At 39.6% G+C, this 22,886-nt stretch overlaps 1 protein-coding gene across 2 annotated transcripts; it reads left to right on the forward strand.

Moving 5' to 3' along the window:
- Positions 1-1,618: 1,618 nt before the first annotated feature.
- On the forward strand, positions 1,619-21,678 carry LOC146657070 (golgin subfamily A member 7-like). Of its 2 annotated transcripts, none has more exons than XM_085424883.1 (6): positions 1,619-1,687; positions 3,958-4,083; positions 8,478-8,630; positions 12,581-12,682; positions 14,977-15,029; positions 19,727-21,678. In XM_085424883.1, exons 1-5 carry the CDS (start codon positions 1,679-1,681, stop codon positions 15,016-15,018), a joined length of 432 nt encoding a protein of 143 aa, XP_085281009.1. In that variant the 5' UTR covers positions 1,619-1,678; the 3' UTR covers positions 15,019-15,029; positions 19,727-21,678. The 2 variants fall into 2 exon arrangements, with proteins under 2 accessions (XP_085281009.1, XP_085281010.1); XM_085424884.1 differs by having other exon boundaries at positions 19,730-21,678.
- Positions 21,679-22,886: the final 1,208 nt, after the last annotated feature.

Consider the following 22,886-nt stretch of genomic DNA (forward strand, 5'->3'; position numbering starts at 1 on the left):
CAGCTGGCTGCCGGCAGAGCCGGCGGGCACGCCGGTGCAGCCCCCTCTAGCTTCTGCTCGGTGGCTACTGGGTGACGCCTCGTCTGGGGATCCTCAGCTCTTCCCATGAGGGTGGCACGGATGCCCCTCTGGTGGTCCTCCTTGGGCTCTCGCACTCTGGGGCCTCTGGATGTCTGGAGCCTGGATCTCCTCCATGCCTGCTTCATGCCCTGGGGGACGGGGCTATGGCTCTCTACATCTTCTAGCAGACCATTACATGTGGAAACCATTTGAATACAAGCGCGCTGATCCACACAGGTGTGCACACGGGTGTTCACTGTTCGTAGACTTAAATTACACCTTTCTTGGCTGCTACTTCAAAGCACATTGTGCGCTGTCTGTCCTGCTTGCTGCACAACAACATTGAATATTTAGTATTTACTGCTGTTTACACTTAGCTAGATTAATGCGATGGTGTTGTGTTTAGTATGTTGCTTTGTTTTTCTTTGCTTGTTTTCTATTCTTTCTCTCTCAACAGGTGATCCAGAAGATTTTTTTCCCTTTCTCTCTGTCCCTCTCCCCTTCTGTTTTTCTTTTCCTTCCTCTTTCTTTCTCCCTTTCCTATCCCTCACTCATGTCTGTCCCGTCTGTAACAACTGAAAATAAAATAAATAATAAAAACAAAGGTCGATCAAATGGACCAATACGGCCGTGATGATCCATTTGGCAAAATAAATCCATTGGGTATCCTTGTTGGTCTTCAGACAACAATTCTGACGGCTAAAGAACCAAATGGGACAGGCAAAAAAAAAAAAGAAAAAAAAAAAAAGAATGTGCTTGTGATAGCCACCTTTCCAATGAGACCATTTATGATGAGGTCTCAGTGGCCGTATTTTAAAGCTCTAATTCCTAATGGGAGCTACACAACACCACTATCTTTGTTGTTGCAATTCTTCCATAGATTTCAGTTCAGAATTTTTTGAGTGGCACATCATATACTAAAAAATAATCATCACTCTTTAGTTGGCTGAGGAGGTTAAGCCAGTTAAATAGTGTTATGCTCGGATTCTGTAACAGAGGTCAGTGTGAGTTTATTGAATCTACAGAATAGATGTGTCTGTGAAGGTTCTCATTCATCCAGGTCATCGTAGTGTAAGGAGCTTGACCTCAGTAAATCACATGATAAGGCTAGGTTTCACAGTGTGTTCACCCAAAACCTTGGCTGATTGGGACCCAGACCCATTTTCACACCTTGGCTCGTGTAGGTGGAGGATCAATAGCGGGTTGCGGACACTCCCATAGGGCTTAAAATCTGGGACTCTCCACCAATTGCTCTTAGAACTGAAGAAGCTTCTCAGATGAGAAGTGAACGTCTTCAGACGCTTTTCTTTCCAAGCTCCTTAGACTACAGAATAGATGGTTTTGAATACCAACATATGTTAAAATAAAAGGAATACATTTGCTGAAAGGGTATTAAATAGCTAAGATACGATAAGAGAGTGGAAAATCAATAGTTTGTTTGTCACATAACAAGTTATTTACAACTACAAAGACTTTTATTTGAATATACATCCTTTCAGGGTGGCCTCCTCGATAACGTCCTGCTATATACTCCGGTACAATAGGTGGCGGTATAAACCTGGCTCATAGGCTAGTCGTCCACGAGTGAAACCAAAGAAGAAATAAGGCAGTATTCACCATGGCAGAGGTAAGTTAACTGTGATTTAAACCCTCATTTTTACATGTCTGCGGTGTGATAATAGTTTATTGCTGTTGAGTTGCCCGGGAGTGTGTTTAACGAAGAAACAAAGGGAACGTGGACCGGTGTTAACCTGCCAGCTCACTGGCTGGAAGCTAAGTTGTCTGGCCAGTGTTTACCTCTACTAGCGCCTCTCCTAACAAGCTAGCAGTAGATCGACGCACATATCCAGAAACTGCGTAATTTAACCAAGCAGAGCTGTGCGTATAAACTAAAGATAAAGCTGGCTGGGTTTGATTTGCTTATATGTGCTAAATGATACACAGTTTCTCAGAGAATGGTGATAATGTCAAGATGATGACACGATTGTGCTGCCATAATCCAGCAGTAAACCAGCACTGAGTAGTCCAAAGAAGGAAGACATGCCCTAACATGGAAAGGAAACATTTTCAGCAAACACTTAACATGTGTTCGTAACATGTTTGGTATAAGTAGCTTATGGTAATGAAAGGTCACATAACCACGTACTGTTGAGGCCATAAATACTGGGAGAGTTGTCATATATTCTTCCGGCTCTGAGTTTCAGGACAGCAAATACTTTGGCATCAGGTATCTGCTGATTTCTTCATTTTTAGGAAGACACCGGGAACGGTTCTTTTATGTGAAAGGCAGGATTATTACACTTTGGTATCTGCTGTTGTCTGCAACACAGATGAGTGGTCAGTCCGGTTGTACTTTTCAGATCTGCTTGAAGTACCTTAATGATGCGTAGATGGTGTTATTGTGAAAAACAGAGCAGGAATGTGGGCACGTTCAGATCACCCTGACCCAAGCACACATTCATGGCAACATCAGGCTCGGCATTCTTATCTAATTTGTAAAATAAAATAAAATAAAACAAAACAAAACAAATAAATGACAATGGGACCGGGATAAATACAGCGAAAAAATAAAGATAGGTTTACGTTATTTATTTAGTTTAGTCAGTTTGAGTCTTTCCCAAGTCTCACAGTTCATGAACTTCCTCAAACACACTGTCATGGGGGGAGTGGAGCCGAGTAAAAGCCAAGAACTGTTAAATTTAATTTAATGAGAGCGACAGAGAGAGAGAAAGAAGCTGATGAGGACTAAGAGAGTTACTGTTAACACACGGTAATTAGTGGATAATAGCTAACATAATGGTTGTGACCTCAGTATAAGAAATAAAAATCAGCAGTCGTGAGGACAACAGACATTAGCTTGATGGACCCCCCCCCACCCCACCCCACCACACACGCGCGCACACACACACACACACACACACACACACACACACACACACACACACACACACACACACACACACACACACACACACACACACAATCGAATATAAAAGTTTTACAGTCAATTGTAACTTTACTTCTGTTATCAGATTAATTGTTCACAGCTTTGGATAGGGGCAATAATGAAAACATTTTATAGAAGATATTGAATTTGTATTGCTGCTGTAATTAATACAAAAAGCAAACATAAGAAATCCATTAACAAGCCAGTTAATGACTAGTTTTGCCTGTAAAATGAATAAACAAAACAGCTGGCTTGCTCAACTCTAAAAAGCTTAAACAGTTTAATGGCTGCTAAAAACGCCACATGAAAAATGTTAAAATCTATCAAAAATGTTTTGAAGTTTCGCTGGATTCACATCCGCAAAGAAGACTATTACAAAGCAATGGTTCTGTCCTGACATTTGTATGGAATCATTCTGGAGACGATGTCTTATCCGTGTTATTGTTTTTGAACATACCACAGCAAAATTAAATAAAGCTCGACCCACGACTGTTGACGCTTGGAAAATCTTCTCATCCAGAGTTATCTCCTGGAAGAGGCAATAATTGGTTTTAACTTTGTGTTTTTGTGTCTTTTCTTTGCTGTCCCTATGCCTTGTTTGCTAATGTTTGCTTTGCTACTGCAGTTTACAGTTGTGCTGTATATGTCTGTACCCCCCTCCCCCCCCCCCCCCCCCCCAACCCCGTTTTAAATCAATAAAATGTTGATCACAAAAAAAAAAATGTTTTGAAGTCACTGAAAACTCTAAATTTGTGCCTAAAAATATTCAGAATGTGTCACAGGTACAAATGAGCTCCTTAACTGTTTATTATTATTATTATTTTATTTTACAGGCTGCATATCAGTTGTACAGTTTATGGATTTCTGCACTTCTAAACTAAACCTGGCTGCTGTGTATTAGGTGTATTGTAGTGTGGCCATATTTCAATGGTTACCTTGTCTTTCCACAGACTCACAGCTTGCAGGACATGAGGCAGCAGGCTGCCATCACTGCCAAAGTCTTCATTCAGAGAGATTACTCCAGTGGCACCATGTGCCAGTTCCAGACCAAGTTCCCCTCTGAGCTGGAGAACAGGGTAGGTCTTGCTACTTCACAGTGTTTCTAAACATGACTTCAGCTGCTTAAACGGATGACTTATGTTTCCACGACCTGTGCATATTATCCATACTGGGGAGTGTAGAAGCACTATTTTGTCACTAGCAACAAAAGAACACAGCTGGGTGTGAACATGGAGCCAAAACATGGAACAGCAGGATCGTCAACAGCAGCCTGCTGGATTTTGTCCTTATGCGACCTAGTGGAGGTGGGCTAAAAGGAGGAGTAGGCTGCAGAGACTGAATAGGAACAGGCTGCACAGCACATTAAAGCCGGTGGCAGCACCAACAGTTCAGAGTTTGCAGGACAGAGAGCTGCACTTTTAAAAATGGTCGTACCACATGAAAAGAGCAGTTTCACATCACTTAAATCGCTCGCTGGTGGTTTATTGGCACTTCCCTCTGGACTGGGTGGTCTACCATGTTTTTCCTGTAGGATTCAGTTTTCTCTCTCACACACACACAGATACACACTCAGACACAGAACAGCTGGACAAAGTAAAGAATGGATTTCCTCTGGGAAGTATATGCTTAAGTCCCCATCATAAAAAAGATTTTCTCGTATATATTTTTAATGATCTACTGTAATTCCAGTTTATGAAATATGGAGTATAAAACCAAACCATTAAGTGGCAATAATTTTTGGACATTAATTTATGCCATTCTTTGAAGATGTTTGCTTTAATAAAGCCTTATATTCTTTGAGGCTAGTTTATTGCTCCAGTGCCTGATTTCTGCCATAGTTACCCTTGTTTTGTGCAAGTTAGCTCTAAACTTTTCCTTATTGCAAGCAGTTGTCATAGACTGGGATTTACTATTTGCATTAAGTAATAAAGAAAGATTTGTTTGTGTAGCACCTTTTAAAACTACAAAAAACAGAAAGTTGGCTGACTTGACTCCCAGGGTGACGTTTCTGCTATATGGGATCCTCATTTTTTTGGCTGTGGTGCACATTATTAAAGCCTCGTTCTTGCCAACTGTGAAGTCAGCATAGGCCCCATAACCGTTTGTACTGGTGGTTGAGTGATGATGGACTTGCAGCATTCTTCTTTTGAATGATCAGTGTACCTGTTTGGTGAAAAAACGAATAGATGGATTTGAAAGCAGAGCAATCACCAAGTTTACTTCTAAACTGAAGGTCAAAGGGGTTTAAATTTACAACTTCCTCTGCTTGGTATCAACTGCATCTGGTCGAACTAAATGAATTCTAGGTATTTCTAAACAACATCGAGGAAGTCACATCTGGCTAGCCATCGCACAATTGACCTCCAGTGACCGTGATGAATAAATATTCAAATGTTTCTCCTTAGTTTTTAAGTTTATTATTCTGATGTTTCTGATGTTTTATTTATATGCATATACTCATGTGTTTATCACTGTTTGTACTGTTATGGAACCTCTACTGATTGAACTGCTGCCTGTCATGCCAGAAGACTCTTGCAAAACAGATTTAAAATCTCAAGAGTCCCATTTTTCTGGTGAAGTAAATATCATTTTAAGAAAAAGCAAATGGCACATCGAAAGTCCAGTGTGAGAAAGTTTGCCAGTCAGATCAATGGGAGGAATGGGAAACAATACAGCTGGCGATGGTGGGCTCAGAAGATGTGGGTGTTTTGCGTGTAGCGTGTTGGGTGTCACTGTGCCAAAATTGGGCACAGTCTCTTTTAAAACCTTTTCTTTTACCTCTGTGAGGTCTGACAGACTACATGTTGTTCCCCAATCCATCCTGCCTCCTTGCAAATTATCTATCAGTTACACAGGCAACATTACTGAGTTTTGCTTTGCCGTTATTGTTGTGTACAGCTTAACAGCAGAAAGAAAACTGAGCAGAACTGTGCTCATTTCGGTCAACCTAAGAGAACTAAAGGGACTGTCATGCAAGACCCCCAAAATTCCAACTCATTAGTCTTTCTGTTGGGATATCGTGAGTTCTCCCAAATGAAGATGTACAAGTAGTGTGCAAAGTCCTCGAGCCACCGTTCATTTCTTTATATTTTATTTTGCAAGAAAATCTGGCTCCTTAGATTGTTTTAAAAATTGGTTTTGAGCAATAGTTCTCCAGGACTTCTGAAAGCATTTCAATGTTTTTCTTTGGACACTGACTGCTTTTTAGCTCATTTTCAGTCAAGTCTTCGTACCTGATCATTTTTAGAGGGACATTTTTTGTTAAACTGCTCAACGCTGACCTTTGAATCATTCATGTGTAAAAAAAGACAACTAACTTGAGGGTGCCTTGAGGAATTTGGATAAAATAGACGTGTCAGCCCTAAAAAGATGAAAAGTATCTGAAAGTCATGTCCTTAAGAAAAATAAGAAAAATCATCAGGTACCTGACACAGGACCTGAGAGATGCATCTGGTCCTTCAGCTGATCCAGCTATTGTTCACTGAAGCCTCCTCAGAAATGGTCTCAGTGGAAGAATGACAGTCAAGAAGCGTCCTTAGGGAAGCCAAACGGGGTCCTGAAGATTACATTTAAAAAGTATGTTAAAGCTTGTGTAATAGGGTGATGAAGAATAAAGGTGGGCATACCAAATATTGACTTTCAAGCTGTATACAGTTATACAGATTTTCCGTGCATGTTTGCACATGTTTCAATAAATCGCTGCAACTATTTCCCCTTTTTGTAGCAAAATATGAAGAAATGACAGCTTGGCTCAAGACTTTAGCACAGAACTGTAGGTTTTCATCCATCATGATGGATGATGATCATGAATAGATGTACTTACTCTGTTTATTGGATTTAAACATGCTGGAGGCTGGGTTACCTAAACAGTGGTCATTAGAGTCAAACCTTGAGATTGTGTTTGTGGATTTGAGATTTTTGACGTAAGCAAGCAAGACCATCGAATCTTTGATCGGAGTGTAGCAGTCAAGCAGTCTTTTTTTTTTGTTTTTTTCCATTTCCATCTTCTCAGGTCTCTTTTCTGTCTGAATGCTTGTTGAAACTAGTGCCGACGAACTGGGAAAGCACTCGGACTTCTAAATGCATTTGGCAGCTTGCTTGCCAAACCATTCAAAGGGTTTTTCATTAATTGACTCTTCCTTCCTCTCTTCCTTAATTGGATTTGTAAACCCCGTTCACCGTTGTGCTCTCATCTAACATCTCAAGAACAGTGATGGGCACATCACACGTAATGGAAAGATGGGCATTCAGAGAAGTGGGGTTTTAGTTGCAGCCTCTGAATTGGTGAATTTAAAGAGAAACAGAGGCTCTCAGGGTTTTTTCTTACATAGAGAAATTTTTTGGCACTCCCCAAAAAAACATGCAAACCTATTCTTGTAGCCCAGCCAGCATAAAATCCAGAGCTTGTAAACAGCCAGTCCAACAAATGACAGATGTTGAAAAGCCTCCCTGGTGAGAAAATTGTAAATGTGATGGTTGGAAAGGAGGACTCTGAAACTGAACTTTATAATTTGTAAATGCAGTTCTTACAGTACATTTTTACCATGTAACTCATGTTTACTCCTGTCAGTGATGGGTTTTTTTTCTTTGCTGAAGATGGAACACAGCTCAGTGTGTTTCATCACGTAGGGCTTGTGTGTAATGTCTTTACTAATGGACAGAATAACCAGAGAAATGCATAGGTTTCAACAGAGTCATTGCAGGCAGGCTGACAGCACTTACTGCAGTGTATAGTCGCCACCGACCCCTGGCTCTGGTTGGTGAGTAACAAACACCTCTAAGACTGCTAATATCTTGGCGCCTTTTGTTGGATACTTCAGACAGAGGGAAAGAAAAACTTGGAGGGTTTTCAGAGGTTCAGGAGGCCCTTGGCTGGTTTCTAGTCTAGTCTGGTCGGAAGCACCATCATTTCCCCTTAGTATCACAGAAGCTTCTTGGATACTAGCATGCGACTAGTGTCAACACCCCAGTGAAAAAAGGCCTGTGAAACCAGCAATTCACCACACTCTGACAGCTTTCCCTTTGGTAAGCATACATTCAATGAATTCTCAGTATTCTTGTATCCCAAAGGCTGTCTAAAGGATACCAAAATGCGGCGGTGTCTTTATCTTACTTTGTGCCACTGGAGAAGGAGAAATATTCCAGAACTGCGTGTGTCCTGCTTTCACCGCGTTTGTCCCGTCTGTTATTAAGTGGAAACATTTATGGAGCACACGGCCAAGGTATCCGAGTCATTTCAGGAGGTGTTTACAAATGCAGGAAGGAAGCCCAGTATTCCCTTGATATATGACCGGTCCAAGAAAATTCAGCTCCTCATTTATCTAGAAATGGAAAGAATGGAAGAAAATGATCTGGTGCTAAGGAGATTTTGTTTCCACTCAGATATCCTAAACACACTCACACTACTAATCAAATTTACGCCTGGCTCTGGGCCTCGATTTTAACCCTCTTGTCTTTCCTCGTATTTCAGATCGACAAACAGCAGTTTGAGGAAACGGTGAGGGCGCTGAACAACATGTACGCTGAGGCCGAGAAACTGGGTAGCCAGTCATATATTGAAGGCTGTCTGGCCTGCCTCACAGCGTACACCGTCTTCCTGTGTATGGAGACGCACTATGAGAAGGTAGGATTTCTTTGAATATAATGGTACTGAATACGTCAAAACTGAGTTTTGAAGCACCATGACAAATAGGCTTGTGAAGATGTTTTGTAACTCGATGTTCTTTGGAGTTTTAATAAATATGGGTTTTTATAAATCCTTTGTGTTTTTATTTGGAAAATCCTTTATTGTGAAACATGAAAACATTTAACATAAGAGTGATGGGAATAAATTATTTAGCAAAAAAAAATAAATGGTGTATACAAAAACTGTTTACATGTATTGAGTTTTCAACATTGAAATTTAATCTACGCATAAAAATGTCTTGATGCATCCTCAATCATCCAGGTAAGTAAATCTCCAAAAGTTGATTTTGTTCATCTGGACGTAGAGTTTTCAGTGGGAGAAACGTTTCATCACTCATCCAAGTGACTGCTTCAGTCTCAGCAGACTGCAGGTTTCCCCAATCTTATAGGTTATAGGGTATAGGTTTCCCCAGCCCATTGTTCCTTCAGTGGGCTGGTTTCAGTCATTATGCAAATGTACTGTTTATAATGTTTTTATAATGTACTGTCCAGATGAACGCAATCAACTTTTGGAGATACGCATAAAAATGTACAGGTGTTTTGGCTATGCCTCCTTTAAAGCATAAGTGAGGATTTTTATGATACTAATAAATCCTGATTTAAAATATTATATATGGCTTCTTTTTTTTTTTTTTTCAATCAATTTTCAATCAACAGTCTTATACAAAAATTGTCGTTAAAATAAGTTGTACTGTGTAAATTTGTTCAAATGTTGGCTGGCTGGGTCTAATGGTGCTTGGATGATTTAAAAGTAATTTCGACAGTGTTTAAAGTATCTGCCTTCGGTCCCCGCCTGGTGTTTAAATAGCTGCCAAGATGCAATGCACGTAGAAGAAATATAAAGAAATTCAAATTGTTAGAAGTACTCCATGTTGGATAAAACAAGGAAAGGGAGCTGCAGGGATCGTGTGTGTCTGTGTCTTGTCACATTAGAGAAAGCAGTTCTTCTGTTTCCCCAACTCTGATGTGTTGGAATGGAAAAAGTGATGCAGCCACAGAAAATTCATAATCTGGAAGGATTATTCTATCAACATGAAGCTTTTTGAATTTTCTCATTAAAAAGTTGTCTTCAGCTAATTTAAATGTGGAATTTGACCCGCCTGTTTTCCAGTAAAAACTTGTGGAAGATTTCCTCTTGTGTTGGGAGCATCTTCATTGGTTTGCAGTAATGGACTGCAGGGCCTTTTTATTTGGAATTAAACTGCTCGGAGGGTTGATCAGTGATGGGTCTCAGTGAAGTGGGTGAGTAAAGTTGAGTATTTACAGAAAGGTATTTTACTATAATCAAAACTTGTTTTTAAAAAAAGAATAAAGACATAAAGGGAAAAAAAGTCTGACTCAAAAAATGATTGGCTTCACAACACTTAGCAGCTGTAGATCTAAAGTGGACTCCTTTGTAAGCACCCCTATGGAAGCAGAAGTCAAGAAACTGAGAGTTTCTGAGTATTTAGAAGTTCTTTTCTTCAGTGATTCTGGTAAGCACTGCTGCGTACTCTATAGGCCAGTATGAGCCCACATATCCACACAGATGTTTCTGCAAAGCCCTGCTGTGTGTGTAATTTGTCTTGTCATGTTGTTGTCGACACCTTCTCCTCTTCCAAGCTCCTGTGACAGCAGAGTGAGGTTCCACCTCCAACGCTGCTGGAAAGATGAAGTATGCCTGAATTGTTTGAATCAAAAACCTCTCATCCTCTAAAATCATTGGGAATATATGAAGATACAATTTGTCATATTCAAAAGTGCATTCAGGTTTTGTTCAGGCTCTTATAAAACAGATACGTTTCTTCAAAGTTTTCATTGATCATGTAAAAATGAAAGCCAGCTATCAAAGATTTTTTTGATGCCAGCTTAGAGGAAAACTTCTGAGAAATAGAACAGTATCAGATTTAAACATATCGAATAACTTCAAAACAGTTCGAAACTTTTGGATACAGAAAGTAGGGATGGGTATTGATAAGATTTTCACGATTCCGATTCCATTTTCGATTCTGTTTAACAATTCGATTCTTTATCGATTCTATGTTTTTTATTTTATTTTATTTTTTTTAAAGGAGAACACTAAGGTCGATTAGCTTAGAACTTTGTTTTATATCTTCTCTTTGAACAAGATAGAAATTTAGGAGTAACATGGCCTTACAAACCCAACAGTGAGATCTTAAGAGATCCACAGCCCCTTCAATGGGGGTGTCACAGGGTCCCCAGGGAAAAAAATTGTAAATGTAAAATAATAAAATAAATATTCTTCTGTAGCAATAACAAAGTATAACATAAACTGTTCTGTAGCAATTACACAAGAATATCCAGTAATGTCCCTGCCTACAATTAAACACATTCACTTACCGAAAATCGGGGCATCTGCTGTGGCAAATGGGTGCAAGCCTTTTACCATAAACTTAGTCACTGCTCGGAGACATTCGTCTATCCTGGCCTGAAAGGAGACGCTACCGGTAGACTGCAGCGAGAACTGCCAGCATCTGAGCCAGCCAGACTCTGTCTGTCTGTCTCATCATGGTCACCTAAATGCACAGTAATGGCAGGTTTTGTAATAAGGCAGATCGCGCTAACATAATATGCAATGTTAGTTGATTATTTACCTGCCGCATTAACGGGAGAGGACGTGCAAACGTTACCGCTGCTGCTGGGTTGAGATTCACGAGTCCGGAGCGGAATTAAAAACACGACATTCATTTTAAGGTTATCGCGTGTTTTGTGAGCAAATGCTTTTGCATATTCGTAGTGTTTCCTCCCTTAAATGAAATATCCACTTTCCAAGTATTGCAAATTTTCCTGTCGTCATTCGTTCTTGTAAAGTATAACCAAACTTTTGAGCGTTTGAGCCGCCATGTTTCCTGCCACCACACTAATCTACTAGTGACCACAGGATTTGTGAAAAGGTTTTCAGTGCAGCCAAGTATAAACTCATTTGCTACCAATTTCAAGCTATTGACATCAATCAGCTCTCTGCAACTACTTGCCAACAAGTCACATTTTTCCCTGGCAACAGGTTATCACTGTGGGGTCACTTACAATCTTTGGACCTGCATGACTAAGGCTTAGTCAGTTTCACAGCAACTGTGAGAAACATCCCGCGACCACTTTCAACCAGCTGATGAATAGTCATTTTCCCCTCGTGAATGGTGGTTGCCAGGTAGTCGCCAACTTGTCTCAGGCCCCTGTAACTGAGGCCTAACCACAACCTTGTGTAAATTTTACCTGATGATGGAGTACTGACTCAGTGTAGCATCAGCTCTCAGCCCAGCATGAAAGAAAGCAGTAGAGCTGCCCAGAGAGTTTTTCTTTAAACTCATCAAACCAAAGTAGAATGGCCAGTTCAGGTGCAAAGCCAATGTGTACTACTGTAAAACAAGAGTGACCACTACACTGAATGCTAGACACAGAACATTACATTTTCTTGCATTTGTTTGATGCACATAGAATGGAGTTTGTTTAAAGGTTTCTATCACTATTTGAAATTTAAGAGTGAATAAAGAGGAGAGCACATATTGTGTTATTCAGTCCAGACTTACAGACATCAACAACTGTGTACTGTATTAGGTGCTCATAGACATGTTTTGGTCCAAAAGTAAGGTTGGATATTCAGTCCAGTTCAGGCCTGAACGCAGTAAGACTAAAGCCAAACTTTGAGGCTTTACCTTGGCCTCCAAGTGTTCCTCTCAGTTTATTCTAGCACTTGTAGTCACAATAATAGTTGCCTCAAGGCACTTATGTTTAATGCAAGTAGCTGCATACTAACATTCTACTTACTTAGCACCCAGTACGCTTGGTATTACATGCAGACCTTGACAGGATCTCTTATTTGGCTACCGATTTTCAGTCTGTAGTTGCTTTGAGTATTAAAGTGCTTTCTCTTTTCTCTTTTTTTTTTAGGTTTTGAAGAAAATTGCTAAGTACATTCAGGAACAGAATGACAAGATCTATGCACCGCGAGGCCTACTGCTCACTGACCCCATCGAGAGAGGCCTGCGGGTCGTATCCTATAATTTTGTGTCAATACAAACAGAACAAATCGAGCATTTTTCAGTTCTTTTCTTTCTAATTAGAGCACACAGTAGATGAAAAAGAGGAACCTTATACTCAGATTGCTAACAAACAAAATCAAAACACAGTTAAGGCTAAATGGCACTATGTTTTTACAAGAAAAGTAGTCTTGTGCAAGAATGAGGATGTACGGGAAAGGGGAATTGCAGTGAATAGTTTGGCGAACTTTAACTTGTTAAACATACACTGAGATCATGAAATGTGAATGTAATCGGACCACATCTTAAGCAGAACAAGGAGCTTTCACAATGACCTAATAGATGTAGTGATTTACAGGCCTTCCACCCCCACTAACTGCTGGATGAAAATGGAAAGCAGCAGTCACAGGCAACTTACAGGAAATCCAGCACTGTGTAGGGATAACCTGTAAAAACACCAGATAAAAGTTAGTATGTAATCTATAGCATCTGTGCACCAACATCCTGCCTGTCTTAGCGTATGCATGTGTGGGGTGACTCAACATCCCAATTAATTGCAACTGGGCAGCAATAGGAGATTAGGGATAACAAAATATGACCAAAATCGTTACCAGCTGAGCTTTGTTCCCAGTCCTGCTTATGATTTTGTAGTTTTGACAGTGATCTGGATTTTTTCGCCAGCACTGTCAAGAGCTGCGCTGACTTTGGCACGCGAACACTGGGAGATTGACAGGAATGCCTCACCTTTAACATTTGAGCCGTTGAAACCTGATCGTATTTGTAACTGTCTAGTACGTCTGCTTCATTTTACCATCTGGACTCTGAAAATGTACCGTTTTCCTCTAGTAGCAAGGGGTTGAGAGTTGCTGTGACTGTTGACAGTGGTTTGCTGCCACCACAACTGCACCCTTGAAAAATCAAAAGCTACTGCTATCCAGACCCCCTACTTTTTTATAACACAGGAACACAACACTATGAGAACTGCTGGTGTTAAAATAACATGAAGTTAAAGTGTCGTCCGATGGGGATTGATGTCAGGCTACTATGTGCTACTGGGATGGCTGTAATTAGCCATGATGTCAATTTATCAATTGTCTTGAATTCTGCTTTTCCGACAGTTTATCTGTCCCACCCTTCACGTATACGCTTCAGCCACAACATTTAAACAGTCGAAGTAAATAAATAACATTTGTTCTGATATGCAGTGTTGCGCTTTTGAACCCTTGGGTCACAGCATTTATGTGGGTGTTGCTTTGACAAGTACCACCCACATTAGCATTGTTCCAGACCAAGCAAACTCTTTAATGACAGCTTTCCTCAGCAGGACAGCGCTACATTCACATACAAGAGTCTCCAAACTTCCCACATCCCAATCTGAGGAAGCATTACAGTGATGTGCCTTACTAAGCACGATCCACTGAGGTCACACATTAACACTTCAGGCTCAGAGGATCGGTTGTTAAAATCACTGACGACAGTCAGTGGTCGGTACTACGTTAATGAGAAGTGCCCATTAACAGAATAAAGCAAAAAATCTCAGAAGATGCCTACAAATACATTTTTGTTTAAATCTCAACTAGCAGGGTGTTTGACTCCTTTAGCAAGGCCATGCTGTACTGACATTTTCAGTGCTAATCTGACACTGATGAAACTGACATAGTAAAAATACTACGCTGTCTACTGAAAGTTTTTAGAGTGAGTTTGTAATTATTACTTACTTAAATGCTTTGGTTTTGAGCACTCATTTAAAATTGGCTTTCATTCAACAAGGAAAAACAACACAAGAAAGAAACTGTGTCCAAGGGCTTTGACTACATTTGTTATGAAAGATTTAACAGTCTTTATTAAACTGGAGTTAGGATGGATAATTAAACGAAATGGTTAGTAAACCCTTTGATATTTTCTGTTTCTGCATAAGACAAAAGAACATGAAAGATTCATGAGATTTTCCTAAAGATAGGAAAAGACAACTTAATTTAAAAAAAGAAGAAAAGAAATGTCTGTGTCCTTGAAACATCTCTGTGCCGCTCCTCTTTTCCTGCTGGCTGGCATAAGTAATGTTTTCCATTCCATAGCCTTTGACCCTGACATTATTAAACAGTCCAAAATGCTGGGTAAGAAGTTGAGATGGAAAATCTCACTGTGTGTGTGTGTGTGTGTGTGTGTGTGTGTGTGTGTGTGTGTGTGTGTGTGTGTGTGTGTGTGTGTGTGTGTGTGTGTGTTGGAGAGAGAGAGAGAGAATTAAAATTTGAATTCGATGTATCCACACTTGCTTCAGCTGCATTTCCTTGACAGAGTCCCATCAAGGTTGAAATCACCATCTTTGAAGACAGAAGCCTGACGAGATAAAAGCTAACATGGTGAGTCTCATAATTAGAAATTTCACACATAAAGAGGACTTTGGTCCTGTTACAGATTTAATGATGCTCTGGGTTTACAGCATGCTGATACATTTCCCAGCTATGAAACCCAAAGGGTTGGAGTCAAAGAGCAGTAATGAAAGGGACTTCTCTCCCCATATGTGCTATAGTTCTCATGCAGAATGCTTGTGCTGTTAAAAAAAAAAAATCCCACATCAAAGTGTAATGTGAGTAATATCAGCGCCATGAGAGCAGTTTCATAAAGCTTCTAATGGAGAATTCTGCTTATTTTATGACTTCAGGTTTTGTCATATATTTACTGAGGGATTTATGTGCTCACTGTCCAGAGCACATGCATGAGCCAAACCCCGCCACTGAACCAGAAAAGAGAAAACGTGCCCTTTCAGCACCAAAGCAATCTCCTTGCTGTTACATTTCCTTAACTCAGTGTAATCAAACAATTATCACATTCTACTTAAAATGGCCAATTTCCTTGTTTACTTTTCTGGCCAATGGGTTCCTACCACATTTGTGTCTGGAGAAAGTGGGCGAGGGCTGTTAGGCTTCAGTTCGAGAGCAGACTTTTGATCTGCTGAAAATAAGCTTGAAAACTAATTAGAAAGCAAAACTTACAGCTGTAATATGATGGGAAAAACCCCTAAAACAAAACAGACTAATATGGAGTGCTATATTGTCATAAACTCACTTTATTTATTGACTCAAAGTCAAAAATGACCTTTGCTGCTATTCTTGATGTTGTCATCTATGCCAAATAAACCCGTTCAAAAAGGCCTTTTTCAGGGAACACAAAATGGGTTTATTTTAAAGCTGTTCTGCAGCAGTGCAGGTTGATCAAGCCTTGAAAGTTGGTGCTACTTTGAGGATTTGGACTTTAAAAGATTTGGAATATATTTTGTTCTATAAATGGATTCCATGATTTCTTTTTTTTTAACTCCAACTGCTTATTTGTACTATGCTTTCATTTCAGAGTCCAACAAGATATTAAACTGCATAATATTCAATAAAAAAGTGGAAAAATTGGGGTTTTCTACATAAAACTTTTAACTGGTAGGGGAGCTCAGTAAAATATAGAAAAGTGAAGAGCTCAATAAATCAGTCCAATACTTAAATGTAATAAAGTAAGAAGCTTAGCAGACAACTAAATGCCGACACCAAACATTGTGTCACTGTATGGAACAAGATGACATGACAAGATCAGAAGTGGATCCTTGATGTAAGGATTATATGTTTTAAGATATTAACTGTCCACCCCCATCTGCTTCTGCTGGAGGTTTCTTCCTGTTAAAAGGCAGTTTTTCCTTCCCACTGTTGCCAAGTGTTTGCTCATAGGTTTTTGCTACATAAATAAAATTAAAATTTTGCCGCATGGCAAAGTAGGCAGTAGTTAAAATCCACCGATTCTGTGTATTTTGAGAAACAGGACCTCTTTAATGGATCGTGTTACTATAAGAATATAATGAAAGCTATCAGATGTTAAAGACAGACTTGGGCATTTATTTAATTAAAATCAATAACTAGAGTTCCTAAAAGGTTTTTCTAGCTTGCCTTTTAATTTATTTTCATGTAATTGATTTATTTATTTTTTGTGTGTACCTCATAATAAGTAGGTATGGAAACCTTTCCTGGTCCTTTACTTCACTGGGAGTAAATCACTGTTATGTTTAGCTGCACTTTAAAGCATTGCTGTTGTTTTTCAGTCAGCGGCACTCCACACTGACTGTAAATTTATGGCTTAGTATGACAACTACTCATTCACTTTGTTTTAGTAATGTTGAGACAGTCAACAGAATGAGCACTTTGCTGCTTCTGTTGTAGATTTTCTGAGTTTACACCTGAAAATGGCCAGCTCAAATAGACATGGATAGACATCATCAGCAGGTTTTCTTGTTTGTTGGCAACAATCAAATGGTGCAGTGTTTAAAAACCAAGCTCAGATTACTCATACACGACACACAATGTCCTGCATTACATCTTTAAGCTTGTCCTTTGATTTTATTACACTGGAAATGAAACCTAATGAGAACCAAGTGTTAGAGGAAGCTACTAATAATCCACTGCTTAAAATATGATGGCGTGTCAGTGATTTGCAAGATATTTTTCAAGGAAATCTGTTCCAGCAAATGAAATTTTCTCCTCATTTATCCAGTTGTAAAATTAGTTTCATTAAGAGCACTCTCAGCAGCAATCATTCCACTGCACTGATTTTTCTACCCAACAGCTCACCTTATATTCTTAATGCTAAGACCCTTTGACACAGTGCACTATGATCATCAACCACAGATGGCTTTTGGATATCTGCCGGTCTTCCCCACTGGCAGACGCCCTAAGAGCTCATCCCATAAATAGTTTCTTTCTTTCTTACAGTAAATCCTTTCTTTTTTTCCCTCATGTGTGGAGAGATGAATAAGACAGGGAAGCTCATTGAGGGATATGTTGGGTTCAAATCATACTGAAAAGTACTTTGTATAGAGTTTGGACTGGACCCAGTCCTGCACTGATGCATAGACATTACCATGAGGATGAGTATGACATACAAAGTAAATGTTTTACCAGGAAAATGTTGCACTTGGCAGTATTTGAGATACCATAGACCCCTCTGGATGGATAAACTATTGCACTAATACAGCAGTGATGCATACAGGGATTAATCTTCTCATCTGAAATTCCAGTGAGTGCCTCCATACATATACATGTCCTGTTAAGGAATGTAAACCCAGGATTTTTATAAGTAGCTGTTGATAGAAAAGTGCATTGGAGCTTTGCCAGTGTCAAAGACGGAAACCACAGGCAGCAAGCAGACTAGCAGATGGATTTTCTCTGTGTGTTCTCAGAGGTTTTAAGCCTCTTCATTCTGCAGTTTCCTTCTACTGTGTCCTCCAGGCTTATATCGGTCTCATTTAGTCATATTGGCCAGTGAATTTTCACAGTATTTATCTTCATCTACTGCATGAAACTTCCTCACCTTTACTATGTGAATATCCGTCCATCTATCCATCCATCCTCTTCTGCTGATTAGTAAGGTTGCGGGGAGGCTAGAACCTATCCCAGCTACCATTGGGCGAGAGGCAGGATACACCCTGCACAGGTCGCCAGTCTGAACATCCATCGTTTAAAAAAACTAAACTAAACTTAAATAAAAGTCATGTGATCTGTTGCATTTGTGATAACTAAGAATTATCACCTGAATCTGATGTAGTATCGTAAAAAGTTCATTATTTGTGATATAAATGAGCCACTGAAAACAAACAGGTGTTGTCTGTTTATCCAGGAGAACAGCAGGACTCATCAACTCTATAGGCATACTTATAAGAAATGACACAAGGGGAAATCGTCTTTTGTATTATGTTAAAACAGATGAACTGAACAAAACTAGCAAAGGATACAACTCTACCAGCATCTGAATAATGTCTGGCTTTATAGCTACCTAGGTTTCCATAACTTGAGTTGCTAACTCTGACACTTCATGCTAGGCAAGTAATGTACGCCAGACTTATGAGACAGGCACAGGTGATAAAGGTAGAAGATGGCTGAAACTCATAAATGATGCCTCTGTTTGTTACACATAATCCTTTGATTTATTGTAACACTGGAAAAATTACAGATTAAAACAGATTTAAGTGCTGGATTCTGCTAGAAATGAAAGTATAAGTAAACAATTATAGTCTTACACATTTTTAAACTTATTATTCAAAACTTAAAAATGAAAAATGTATCAAGAACACCAGACCCTTCTTTTCCCGGCCCTATTTTCTATCCTAATTGTAGTGGATTTTTAGCTGCTGTGAGCCTCCCGGTGAAGGTCTGAGCAGCATGATGGATCGGCCTCCAGTGGGATGAGTTCACTGTAGAAAAACAGGCTTGGCGTGCACAGCTGCTGACTCCTGAGTATCCATTCAGAGGCAGGTGGTGCCAAGTCGGTGTCCTGGCAACTCATCCAGGAGACGTTCTGCTCCTGATAAGGTTTCACTTGGCTCTGTGTACGAACAGCACAGCACGTCAGCAAACCTGTAAATTAGTCTGCACACATGAGAGTATTTAATGTCAGCGGAGAACATTTTGGACAAGGTGAGAACAAGAATGGTATCCATCATTAGATCTCCTCATTGTCTGAAATTGGAGGCTTTTTTTCTCTCCTGCCAAGAAATTTATTTACAAGCTGAAGGAAAATATCATTTTGACTCGCGTGTCACTTCCTGAGTTTCTGCAGCTCATGTGAATCATCCTGAGAACATTTCCTGAACAGCAGCACGCTACATTATGTTTATACCTGCTTTATACGTCACTAACAGAACCGCACCTGTGTCTGACACCATATACTTTTATATAACCAAAGACATTTTTGTTTATATGACATACATATTCACCACAGCAACAATGTGATGCTTTTTAACCTTATGAAAGCAGCCTGGAAGACCTTCTGTGACTACAGAAGTGAAAAAGAGCCAGACTAACTTGACTTCAACCTTTGACTTTCAGTTTTTACGTTAATATCCATCCACTCATGTTCCCAAATGACATGAGGCTAAGTTATTCGCTGCTCACACCGCAGCAGTGAATCTGGCCTGGAGCTACACCACACCCATACACTGTATCTATTTTTTAAACATAACCCAGAAGAATTGACATAATGCTCAGTCAGTGTGTCATGTGATTAACTGATGTCACTGTTTCTGCAGCAGCTGTTGGGCTGCGCGGAGCTGCAGGGTCTACAGCATTCCGTCAGCGGAGCACACCTCCCCCGAGGAATTCCGAGGCCTGGAATCTTAATACTGCGTCTCTACAATCTGTCATCACTGTCATATGCATGTTCCATTCACATGACTAGGTTTGAGATGTTGTGCCTCACAGGTTTTAGCATTATTTCTTGCCTTTCTGTCACCATTGATGAGGCCGGTATCAAAGTGTTATATGCTTGTATTCAGCTGACACCCGTGTCCTCCTAAAAGAAAATTACCTTCCCATTCAGCTAAAATGCATTATTAATCTGGTTTCATGGGAAGTGTTGTTTTTTGTTTTGTTTTGTTTTTTACTTTTGTCCTTGTTTAGGCGCTAAACTACTATGTCTACTGAAGAAGTAGCTCAGGATCTGAAATATGAAGCAAATTCAGATGTGCCTTAAATCTGCACTCTAACGGCCTGCAGGGGGCGACTCCTCTGGCTGCAAAAATAAACCTGACTGTAAGGAATACAAAGGAGAGACGAGCCTGCTGCTCACTTGTTTTAAACACTTTCTTGACGAATCACGCCAAATATTAAATAATGCAATCTGATTTTTATTTTGTAATTGAATTTTAGTCCCATTTTGGGTCAAAGAAGATGACGTTATTCTTTATGCTGCAGCTACCTTGTGTTTGCTACCATGAGAGCGTGGAGTGAGCTCAGTTTCCTGTCAGTAAAAATTCATGGGCCCTCAAACTGGACAGTACAGTGGCCACTGTTTTCCATCTTTAACCAGTTTTGGCCCATCTGGTCACCTAAGATGGAAAGCAAGACTAGTACCCACATATATGTGAACATGAGTGTTTGTTTCCCTTGAACCACAGTAGAATGCAGTTTAGTTGTATGGAAAGAACATTTTTAGGAGTACATGCGTTTAGCTGGACTAAAAGGATTTATATCTTGGAGAGATTCAGAATTTATTAACATTCTTTAAGCCATTATATTTTGGACGATAAATATTTTTAATGATATTTGTGGGGACTCTGACCTTTTATATATGCCTGTCCTTTTTAGAAGGTCCTTTTTAAACAATAAAGCTGACAAACAGGGTAACTCATTTTTATGACGCTCTATGGAACAGCCACGCTGTAAGGAAGGCAGTTGTTATCAGTGCCGCATCCTTGAGCTCCCTCTTTGCTTGCTTTATTTTTGCTGGTGCAGTTTTTTGGGTGCATGGTATTTTAATCAGCATGTTTCCCCATCAGTTTTCAGGTTATAATTTCCAGCTCTTGACATTCTAGTCAGTCCCAGATTAAAATTTTACTGTATGTCTCATGGTTGATTTAAGAGATTCTTTTGTGTGTGAAACAAAACTTGTGCCTGCTCGGTATTTATTAAGCATGTCATACTGTAAATGCACCTCCTCGAATCATGGTTCGTTTTCTTTGAAGACTATACATAATGTTTGGTGACTACTTTTTATTTTTTGACTCGCATTCAATAAGTGTATACTTTAATCATATCTTGTGAGCTTGCCTTTGACTGAAGTATTAAAAGTGCTCTTGTTAGTTGACCTTGAATGTTTTCTGTGAGAATCTCCAGGTATTAGACAGTAACTACATCTCAGTCCTGCTAATCTGTAAAGTTCTTCAGAGACCTTAATGTCGCTGTGCCAGTTTCTGGTGTGACCGGGCCTCATCGTGAAGACCGTGTGACTTGTTTTGTTCACTTTCTGCTTACACACTGAAATCTAACACTACGATTCTTACTCTGAGGAGAACCTCAGTGCTGTTTCTGTTAACAAACCTTACCAAAGGTTGAACAGCATGTACAGTTGGTTGTGTTTCTCTTGTGAATGTAGTCTGACAGAAGCATCTTGTAAAAAAAGTGTATGTACAAGTAATGACCTTTGAATGCCATCAGTAACAAAGATTTTTAATTTTTGTAAATAAATGTTTCTTTAATTTTTTTTTAGTTAGTCATTTATTTATCGTATACATAATTAAAACTCAACTCAACTAATTTAACTTTTCTCAGTTGAAATCAAGATCCTAAATTAACCTTGAAATTGTATGCTTACAAATAAATCCTGTAAATATTTTACACCATGCTTTCTTCTGTGGTTATTTGGCTTATTTTGGGTATTTTTTTTCTCTTACCCATATAGCATGTGGCCTGCTCAACACACTGAGCTAAAGCACCTCCCGTTATTTGGGAAGTGCTTTAGCTTATTTGATTTGAATTTATAAGAGGAGTATTTAGGTCACTTAAGAGTTTAAAAAAAAAAAAAAGCAACAAAGGGCTGAAAAATGAATCCAGGACAAAAATGGCCCTTTCTCTATTGACCACATGAAGGTGTCTCCAGAAGTGAGTCAAACCATTTTTTGGAAAGTTTAGCTCAATTTCACTAGCCCACCCAGACCTGTGGTATCAAGAACACACTTAAATTGGACCCGTCTGACAAAAACATCTCAAAAAGCAACACATTTTGCTACGATCTAAAGAAATTCAGAAACAAAATCTTTCAATATCTCAGCCTGGAAAGGGTTATGAAGCCATCTCGAAGGACTCCAGTGAACCATGGTGATTAATCTTTCACAAGTGAACGAAAATACTCCAGAGACACAACAACTCATCCAAGAGGTCACAAAAGAACCCAGAACAAGATGTAAAGAATTACCTCAATGAAGGTCAGAGTTTTTTTTAAATGAATTAGAAAGAGAGTGAGCAGAAATTCCATCCATGGGAGAGTTCCAAGGTGAAAGCTACTGTTGGCCAAAAGAAGACTAAGGCTCGGTTCATTAATAATAAAAAAAAACAAAACATGGCCACGGTTTCCATAGCTGAACGGCTACATCCAAGCCTCACATCACCAAGCAAAGTGTTGCATGCAGTGGTTTAAACAATGCCACCACCGGACTCTAGAGCACTGAGGTGTGTTCTCTGGAGTCTGGCAATTTGAATGAGTCTATGAGAACCTTCACAGACTATGTTTGTAACCAGAAGGCCAGTACTTGTGACAATTGTAAAGAATGGTGGAGGGAGGATTATGGTTTTGGCTTGTTTTTCAGGAGTTAGGCTCAGGGCCTTAGTTCCAGTGAAAGGAACTCTTAACGTTACAGCATCCAAAAACATTTTGGACAATTGGCTGTCTGTATCTATGTGTTAGCGACAGAC

This window comes from Rhamphochromis longiceps, linkage group LG12 (assembly GCF_057381845.1).
Source record: "Rhamphochromis longiceps isolate RC_006_pf linkage group LG12, R_longiceps_female_GT1.1, whole genome shotgun sequence".
Classification (NCBI taxonomy): domain Eukaryota; kingdom Metazoa; phylum Chordata; class Actinopteri; order Cichliformes; family Cichlidae; genus Rhamphochromis; species Rhamphochromis longiceps.